This window comes from Eschrichtius robustus, chromosome 3, assembly GCF_028021215.1.
Source record: "Eschrichtius robustus isolate mEscRob2 chromosome 3, mEscRob2.pri, whole genome shotgun sequence".
In the NCBI taxonomy this organism is placed as follows: Eukaryota; Metazoa; Chordata; class Mammalia; order Artiodactyla; family Eschrichtiidae; genus Eschrichtius; species Eschrichtius robustus.
In genome coordinates, this window is record NC_090826.1 from 10,226,403 (window position 1) to 10,236,700 (window position 10,298).

At 44.7% G+C, this 10,298-nt stretch overlaps 1 protein-coding gene across 1 annotated transcript; it reads left to right on the forward strand.

Annotated features, from left to right (window-relative positions):
* Positions 1 to 4,934: 4,934 nt before the first annotated feature.
* LOC137760504 (PRAME family member 4-like) lies at positions 4,935 to 7,807 on the forward strand. Its single transcript, XM_068537495.1, has 3 exons — positions 4,935 to 5,221; positions 5,674 to 6,246; positions 7,234 to 7,807. Exons 1-3 carry the CDS (start codon positions 4,935 to 4,937, stop codon positions 7,805 to 7,807), a joined length of 1,434 nt encoding a protein of 477 aa, XP_068393596.1.
* The last annotated feature ends 2,491 nt before the right edge of the window (positions 7,808 to 10,298 follow it).

Sequence of the window (10,298 nt, forward strand, 5' to 3'; positions counted from 1 at the left end):
CGCAGCGAAACAAAGAGGCAAGAAAAAGTCTCTTGCCTCTTCGGCAGCTGCAGACTTTTTCCCGGTCTCCCTCCCAGCCAGCTGTGGTGCGCTAACCCCTTCAGGCTGTGTTCACGCCGCCAACCCCAGTCCTCTCCCTGCGATCCGACCCAAGCCCGAGCCTCAGCTCCCAGCCCCCGCCCGCCCCGGCGGGGGAGCAGACAAGCCTCTCGGGCTGGTGAGTGCTGGTCGGCACCGCTCCTCCGTGCGGGAGCCTCTCCGCTTTGCCCTCCGCACCCCTGTGGCTGCGCTCTCCTCCGTGGCTCCGAAGCTTCCCCCCTCTGCCACCCGCAGTCTCTGCCCGCGAAGGGGCTTCCTAGTGCGTGGAAATCTTTCCTCCTTCACAGCTCCCTCCCACTGGTGCAGGTGCCGTCCCTATTCTTTTGTCTCTGTTATTTCTTTTTTCTTTTGCCCTACCCAAGTACGGGGGGAGTTTCTTGCCTTTTTGGAGGTCGGACGTTTTCTGCCAGCGTTCAGTGGGTGTTCTGTAGGAGCAGTTCCACGTGTAGATGTATTTCTACTGTATCTGTGGGAAGGAAGGTGATTTCCGTGTCTTACTCTTCCGCCATCTTCTCTCCTCCCCCCAAGAGAGTAGATCTTAAAAGTTCTCACCACAAGAAAAAAATTTGTAACAATGTGACATGATGGATGTTAAGTAAATCTATTGTGATAATCATTTTGCAATATATACATACATCAGATAATTCATTTGTACACATAAAACAAATACAATGTTATATGTCAATTATATTTCAGTAAAACTGGAGAAATATTATTCTGGGAAATTATGCCAAAAGGAAGAGAGAAAAAAGAAATGAGAGGGACAAGGGTTTTACCATGAAGAAGACAATAACAGGTATTAGCACTTTTGATTGGTTTAGCTGTATAAACTAAGACAGGCAACTGAGAAGGAGCAGATAAAGTGTGGCTGTGTCACCCTGGGCTAACCCTCACCATTCAGACCATACCAGGTGTGCTTGGGTGGTGTGTGCAGGATTATATAACAGTAAAACATGGAAAGAAGGGTCACCTAACTTTCACACTGGTAGGGAAAAACCACTGCTTTCATTTCTGCTAAACTTTTTCCTAGCTCTGCTGTTCTCAAATTGTTGATCTCATGACTCCTTTATTTTCTTAAAATGTATTGAGGATCCCAAAGAGCTTTTGTGTATGTGGGTTATATCTACATCATTTTCAATATTAATTAAAGCAGGTAGATGTTAAAAACTCATTTATTAATTCAATTATGCATAGCAACTCCTAACCCATTACAGATGAATATAAATAATACATTTTTACCAAAAGTAGTTATGTTTTCCAAAATTAAAAAAAAAAACCATAGTGTGAAGTGTCACATTTAAAAATATATATAATAGTTTTATTGGGATAAAATTTACATATCGTGCAATCCGTCCAATTCAAGCACACAGTTCAGTGCTTTTTAGTATATTCACAGAATTGCAGATATGTCACCACAATCTGAGAACAGTTTCATCACCCCCAAGTGAAACTCTGTACCCACTGAGAGTAATGCCCCATTTTCTCACAAACCTCTCAGGTCCTGACAACCACCGATGTACTGTCTGTCCTTATGGATTTCTCCATTTGCACTGACCTTCATGTGAAGTCTGTTAGTCAGTCCTTCCCAACATTTAGGATGTCTGACAACTCAGTGGTGGTGGTGGTGTGGTCCTTCTGAGCCTCTCACCTGAGGGAACCTACCAATTGCTCACTGCCTGGAAGTGGGCAGTTTCTTCTCCCTGGCCCAGAACCGGGTTCACTAGCCTAAAAATAAGGAAAAGGGCAGTGACATTTACATTTTCTGTGAAGGTTATTTGAAGAAGTGGATGAAAAGTGCCCACCTTGTGAGTGTTCAACAGAAATGTTTATGATTATCATTGTTACTAATCTCGCTCTACTGCACCTCATTAATAAAGACAATTGAAAGGCTGGGAGTTAAAATGTCTATTGAGTACAATCCAGCTTACCTCATTTTTATGCAAAGACCATTTATGCCCAGGATAGAAATGTAGCGAATGGAATTTTTCCAACAGATACCAAGATGGAGAACACCCTTCAAAGAATCCCAGCCTTGGTGGCCAGTGGTATATACGAAATGTTTGGGGGCTTCCCTGGTGGCGCAGTGGTTGAGAATCTGCCTGCCAATGCAAGGGACACGGGTTCGAGCCCTGGTCTGGGAAGATCCCACATGCTGCAGAGCAACTGGGCCCATGAGCCACAACTACTGAGCCTGCGCGTCTGGAGCCTGTGCTCCGCAACAAGAGAGGCCGCGATAGTGAGAGGCCCACGCACCGCGATGAAGAGTGGCCCCCACTTGCTGCAACTAGAGAAAGCCCTCGCACAGAAACGAAGACCCAACACAGCCATAAATAAATTAAAAAAAAAAAAAAAAAAAAAAAAAGAAATGTTTGGGCATCACGTTGAATGGGGGAAAGAGAGGCATGGAGAATTCTTTGGGGTTGAGGAAGGTTCTCACTTGCTTTGTGTCTTGAAATTTTAAAAGAATCTCCCTGTGATGCAGCCCAGTGTGGGAGTCATCCCTGAAAGTGACAGACACTTAAACACCAAATAGAGCTTCTGAATTCTGTGAGGGAAATGGGTTGAAATTTGTGAGCAGTGCTAAATATGAGGAGAAAAACAGAATTTTATTTCTGAGCTTAATGGCATTGCCTCAGTCAGAACCTGTGTTGAACTTAGCTAAGCTTGAGGAAACAGGAATTATCAAGATATACTTGGAAAGGGGCCAATGGGATTATGGTTTGGTTCCCAAAGCCCCTGGAAAGTGGCTGGGGCTAATTGCCATCTGGGAATCATCCTCTGTGGGAAGAACCTAGAAGAAAATACCTCCTGGTAGCAGCTGCCATGATGAGGACAGGGTTATTTGCAACTGACCCATGTTTACTATTTCCCTGGCTCCAAGTTCCCAAAAGCCCACAGCGCCACCCTCAGTGGCTCTTAGACTTGGAAATGTCCAAATTCCCAGGGCTGGGTGCCTCACTCCCCACTCACATTCTCATATTTAGTGTTTTTAAGCCAATTTGCTGAGCTGAGCCCATCTTTCTGGGAAGTAAGGAGCTCAAAGATAACATTGTCTTCCCTTAGTTACTCCCTGTAAATTTCTAGACTCCATCCAGAGAAAAAATTTTAATCTCAAGCCTGCCAAATAGGGAAGAAAACAAACATATTTTACACTGTTTGGGTCATTCCCAGGGTCACTTAATGTATACTCAGCTGAATACTCCTCAGCCCCCACCCTTACTTCTCATTGTGATTATTACCTGACCACCATCAGAGAAGCCATGACTTAAGCCTGGAGGACCAACACATCCCCAGTTGCATTTCTCTTGCTCCTTGAATCAGTTCATGATCTGCTATGTTACCCACATAACACTTAAATGGCAACTTGACACAAGGACCTTTTTTTAAAATCTTTTTATTGGAGTATAATTGCTTTACAATCGTGTGTTAGTTTCTGCTTTACAACAAAGTGAATCAGCTATACATATACATATATCCCCATATCTCCTCCTTAGGACTTCTTTATATTGGGGCTTTGGGGGGAAAGAAACCACTGTCTTTAGAAAGTTTTTAAAATTCTGGGACATTTTGATTATTTTGATCTGGCTGAAGATCCCCCCAAAATAATGCTTTTGGTATTATTATTCTCATTCAGGAAGAGATTAAACCCTTCCTGTCTCACACCCAGAGCTACAACTGTCCATACTAGTAAAACTCGATCAATGTTTGTGGAGTGAATCAGAAATGATTCCTTGACTCTCTTGCCCCCCGCTCCCCATTCTTTCTCTTTCTTGAATGGATATCTGATTCAGTCAACTCATCTGAAGAAAGACAAAGATCCAATCAGGATTAACCTGATGGACACTCTAGAATCTAATTAGGTATAACTTTCTGATTGGAAGATAGTAGTTGAAAAGGGGGATGATGTGATTAGAAAGATCTACAAAAGCCTCAGGTACCAAAGAAGAGATGCAGAATTTTCTTGCTCTGGTGTCACTGCCTGTGTTCTCCAACAGAACTGAGGTCTGAATACCCTGCCAATCACATCAGAGCTGGTAAGTTAACAATCTCAGTTAAGGACACCCAGATCTCATCTATGGTAATCTGGTCTTGAATGATGGCATGCAGCTAGGGATGGCAGGGAGATTTTCCTTTTTCTTCCTTTTCAAAGAATGGATTAAAGGTTTTTGTTTTGCCTTTAAGTGTAGCTTTGCCTTAATACCAAACATTTTGATATGCACTTTGATGTATATCATTTTTAAATATCTTAACCAACAAGATTTACTTTTGAAGGAGAAACATCTATCTATTTGGAATTTTATTTCTTGACATTTAAATATTTAGTTTGTGCACAAATGACACTCATTTTAAGGGTATCTCCTTAATCTATCCCAGCCAGGTTAACTGTGGGAACTGAAGATGGAGGCTGTGTTGGTCCACATAACTCTCCTATTCCCATAGTCTTAGGACATTAAGTGATGATCTGAGAGTTTGCCCCCAAAAAAGATTGGGGTCAGCTTTCAGGCTCATGGTACCCACCTCCCAGCAAGACATCATTAAGCAAAGAAATGGATGGAAATGGATAGGCTAGTGGTTGATATTTCCATCTCCATGGTACTTGTGAGACATTTCTTATGGTGCCAGAAGGGGCAGAGCTATGACTTTGTGCCAACAGAGCCCAGAGTGGAATTTGGATAAACGGAGGCTCTTCCACTGCTGCTGGAGCAGTGACCTTGGCCCTGAATTGGTTCCTCTGAAGGGTAAGGAGACACATGAAGCTCTACTCATGCTTGGCTTGAGAAGGATGACTTATTCCCTGCAAATATTCACAGGATTCCTTTTGGAGCAGAGTCAGCATGAGTGTCTGGAACCCACTCAGACTCTTGGACCTAGCAGCAATGGACCTGCTGAGGGATGAGGCCTCAGCCATCTCCACTTTGGAGTATCTGCCCACCGAGCTCTTCCCACCACTGTTCATTTTGGCCTTCTACGGGAGACACAGTGAGACCCTGAAGGCCATGGTGCAAGCCTGGCCCTTTGTCCGCCTGCCTCTGGGGGGCCTGATGCAGGTGCCTCACCGGGGGACCTTACAAGCAGTGTTGGATGGTATTGATGTCCTAGTTGCCCAGCAGGATCGCCCCAGGTGAGTCTGATCCAGGTATCCTGGTAGAGTCCTAGATATCCTTGAGAGGCAGCTGGTGTCGTAAGAGTGGGTGGCCAGCTGATGGACTAGAGGCTTCTGATGATGCCAAACGAAGAGGCTCAGAGGCCTTGGCCATTGCTGAGTTCACTTTGGGAAATGCCTTCCAGAAATGTAGGAGTACCTAAGATGAAAGGGCACCTGAAGGAACATGCCCCCACATCTTTCTAGTGATGCTTAAGGTACTAGAAGTGGAGAACCAGGAAGGATGGAAGGGGAAACAAGATGGAGGAAGGTGAGGCAGAGAGGGAAGAAGAGGGCAAGGCAGCAGGTGATGTCAGGAATGTGAAGTAAAAGCACACGTGGGAAGTCTGAGTGTTGCCTAAATTCTGAGACTGTGGTTTCATTATGTGTGGCTCTTAAACCATCGCTGCCAATCTTCTGTTTCCCCACAGGAGGTGCAAGCTGCAGGTTCTGGATTTAAGGAATACTGGACAGTGTTTCTGGAGGATGTGGTCTGGATCCAGTTCCCATGTGCACTCAAGCTCAATGATGGCACCAGTGGCTGAGGACAGTTCAAGAACAAAGCAGCCGTTAGCTCTGTTGGAGGTGTATGTAGAACTTCGCCTCAAGGAAAGTAACCTGGATGAATTCCTCATCGACCTTATCAGGTGGGTGGAGCAGAGAAAAGGTTCCATACACCTGTGCTGTAAGAAGCTGAAGATCATTACAACGTCCATGGAAAACATTAAGGAAGTCCTGAGTAGGGTGCAGCTGGACTGTATCCAAGAAGTGCAAGTTAATAGCACCTGGCATCTGTCTACCCTGGCCATGTTTGCTCCTCTCCTGGGCCAGATGAGTAATGTGCAGAGACTCTTTCTCTCCCATGTCTACTTGTCTGCCTTTGAGGAGCAGGAACAGCAGCACATTGTCCAGTTTACCTCTCAGTTCCTCAGACTTCACCACCTCCGGGATCTCTATATGGAATCTCCCTCCTTTCTTGAAGGTTGCCTGGACCAAATGCTCAGGTAAGTGTGGCCACACTGGCTGAGTAACAATAAACACAACAATAGAATGTGAATGCATTGTCTCCTTTGCTGCTCTATCTTGAAGTGTGGTATAACATAACCACACAAATCAAGGTAGAGGGCTAAACTGACAGAGAGGCTCTGGAAAAGGACACCATGCTAAAAAGGTCCAGATTAGACGATTCAGATCTATCAATGGAGGTTTTGTGATTTCTGCCTTAGGAAGAGATATCTATCTTTAAGCAGATGACCTAGTAAAATATGTAAGCTGACCTGAACATTTCTAAAGAGAAGCTCTGTGCTCACCCGTTTAGTGACCACAGTGAGCCTGTCTCAAATTCATTTCAGCAAAAGTTGTGTTGTGCTCCAGATAAGGTAATTAACATATGGGAAATGCATGATTCTGGAGAGGATGGTTAAGGAGCTGGAGCCAAAAGGATTTTAAAAAGGGGTAGGTGATTTGCAGGTGATGCAGGGGTATAAGTGAGCCCCTGTAGACTGGAAAACCACAGTTGATGATTTGGGAACTTGTCCAGGTTGGTTTTCTATGCTTATCACCCAGGACTCTCACTTAGCCTGAGATATAGGTGCTGGGGGCCCAAGCATGGACTGAAGGAACCTGAGTTGAAAACACTTTTTTTCGTGTCCCCCAATATTAAAATTCAGTGGTGCCACTTGATTGAAACTCTGTGTAAGACTCTCCGCTGAGCATGTTTTAGTCCATGCCATAATCTTCATTCATCCTCATAAGGAAGTAGAGTAAATTTTATTCTGCTTGACAGATGAGGAAAGAGAGCTTTCAAGATTCTGTGAACTTGACCCAGTCACACAAGGAAGATGAAAGGACTCAGGCTAAAATGAGATTGGGTATCCTGGGTATTGACCTTTATCTGATGGTCAGAACAACCTTGACCTTGGGCTTTTCTCTCACCTGGAGTTCACCTGCCACTCCAGTTTTCAAGACCTAATTCCTTGGTTTCTCTCCAGCTGCCTGAAGACCCCCTTGGACAACCTCTCAATAACCAACTGCCTGCTTACAGAATCAGACTTGACACATCTGTCCCAGTGCCCGAACATCAGTCAGCTAAAAGCCCTGGATCTGAGTGGTGTCACTCTGACCAACTTTAGTCCTGAGCTCCTCCAAGTTCTGCTGGAGAAAGTTGCAGCCACGCTCCAGGAACTGGACTTAGATCTGTGTGGGATCATGGACTCCCAACTTGAGGCCATCCTGCCTGCCCTGAGCCACTGCTCCCAGCTCAGGACCTTCAGCATGTGTGGGAACCTCCTCTCCATGGCCATCATGGAGAAGCTGCTGCAACATACCTCCGGGCTGCTCAGTTTAAGTCAAGAGCTGTACCCTGCCCCTCGGGAGAGTTACAGCTCTCAGGGAGATTTCCACCCAGAGAGACTTGTCCAGATTAAGGCTGAGCTGTTGAAGATCCTTAGAGACTTAGGACGTCCCAGAACTATCTGGATTAGCTCCAGCCCCTGTCCTCACTGTGGAGAAAACACATTCTATCATCCCGAGCCTGTTGTATACAGCTATAATACCCCTGCCTAGTTGGTATTCTGCCTAGTTCTCTATCAAAAACTTTCTTCTGAGAACTTGGACTCTGAAATCTAGGCAAAGGTGCCTCCTGAAGGGAAAACTGACCCATGGTTTCCAACATCTGATCAATGTGAATGGGGAAAGGAAAGGTGATCCAGCAAGGGTGCAGGATTGCAGGGGGAAATCTTGACTCAGGTAGTTGATGGGACATTCAGGAATATGTGTTTATAGAGTCTGAAATATTGATCTAAATTTCTGGAAGGAAGTCCAGGCTTGAGATGCACATGTTGGAGTTATCCCTGGGTGGATGGCTGTAAATAAATGGTCAGAAATAAAGAGACTCCCAGTGTAAACCGACTGCTGCCCCCCATGATGTATTCTGTTTTTGCAGTTTATACCTCAGTAATCTTCAGTTACTGGTAAAAACAAAAAACAAACAAAAAACAACAACAACAACCAAAAAAAGGCACTGAGTTGTCTATAATCTGAAACCTTACCATTCCAGCAAATTCTTTATTCTATCTGGGGCATCTCTTACCACATTGCTTATTTCTGTGGCTGTTCAGTGGGTTAATACACACAAGGGGAACATACTCAGTCGCCAATGAGCCAATAGCATGAAGAGCTCTTGGCAGGGTCCTCACTGCTGACTCAGGCCATGATCCTGGACATGAGTAGTCCTCATTGTTCTCCTGGTGGGCCCTTTAGTCTCAGTTTCTGGTCTTTGTATGTGCTGGGAAAAAGCTTCACTACACAAGGCAATGCCCATGGTTCTGGAAGGTGTTATCTATACAACTAAGCTGAGCCTCTGGTCCTCACCAACCCATGCCTGTCATTGGTGGGTAGTGGTCCTTCTTGAATTAACCTAGTTGTGGCCAGTATAGACATCCAAATTCCTTTTGGCAAAATTTTAAAACCATGTAGGCATGTAACATGTTTTTAGTATTTTTATAGTGTGTTAAAAATTATACCATTTGGGGGGACTAGTTCATGTCAATTAGAGATTGACTTTATTCCCTTAATACCTCCTGATTCTCCCCGTTATGGAAAACGGGCATAGAATGTTTTGACATCAGCATATCAGGATATATAACAAATACCTGTTATGTACCTCATACAACTCATGGTCTGCTGTCCCCATCAACAGTTTCACGTCCTCGGATTCAACCAACTTCAGATGGTTTAGTGCTATATTTACTATTGAAAAATATCTTCATGTAAGTGGACCCAAGCAGTTCAAACCCATGTTTCCAGTGTCAGCTGTATATATAGTTATATATTAGAGGGGAGTTATTATGGGAAGGGGTTACATGGTTCCAGAGGCTGAGAAGTCCCACAGTCTGCTGTCTGTAAGCTAGAGAAACAGCAAAGCTGATGGTATAACTCAGACCAAAGTTTAAGGCTGATAAACAGTGGAACTGACAGTGTTATTCCAAGTCTGAGGCTGAAGGCCTGAGAACCAGAGGACCCCTGGTGTAAGTTCAGAGTATGAAGGCTCTAGAGCCACAAGCTTCAATGTTCATGGGCAAGAAGAGAGAGAAGGTGAGAATTGGATTTTTTGTTCCATTCAGGCCCCCAAAGGATAGGATTATGCCCACTACATTGGTGAAGGCAGATCTCTTCCTTCAGTCTATGGATTAAAATGCTAATCTCTTCCAGAAACACCCTCCCAGACACACCCAGAATTATTGTTTTACCAGATATCTGGGCATTCCTTCTCCAAGGTGACTCAAAATTAACCATCACGGTCACCCTAAACAAAAGGCACCCAAATGAAGACTCCTCATTACAAAATCAAAGACTGGTGTTATTGGCTCGGGGGAGGAATAGGATATAAGGGTGGGAGGACTTTAGGCAAGGGCCTCATTTTCCCCGTAACATGAAGATAATGGCGCACACTCAAGCTACAGGATTTCAACACGAATCGATAGACAATGTTAGTTGGTGGCCTGGCACAGGACCTGACATGCAGTAAGAGCTCAGCAATAGGGTCTTTCCCTTGTTTTTCCCTCCTGGTGGACACACCCACTATCTTCATCCTCTAGTTTACCCTCTATTCCTGACAACGTGAATGAGAGCAGAATCCAGGGTGTGAAGTGGGACTCAGCTTATACGTGTGGCACCAAAGAATCCTGATTCACCCAGGGTGCTTTAGCAGCCAGTGCAAGGAGGGGGACAGAGAAGAGATTGGATTCCTCTCTAGTGATTATTGGGTAGACATTCTGAGCCTCAGAACTTTTAGACACCTACTGGTAGACCAGACCAGAGGATATAAATTAGTTTTGCAAGCAGAACTATATAATTCAGTATTTTTAAAAAATCTTGAAACCGCTATGTGGCTTTTTGGGGGGGCTCTGAAGAGCTCGGGTTCTTTATGTCCCCCATGCAGAAAGAATTCAGTGAGAGGCAAAGTGATAGATAAGAAGTGATTTATTAGGATAGGATGCTTTTGAGGCTTACAAGCGGGTGGGCAACAGGGTGCTGCCCTGGAGAACTTAGTGGG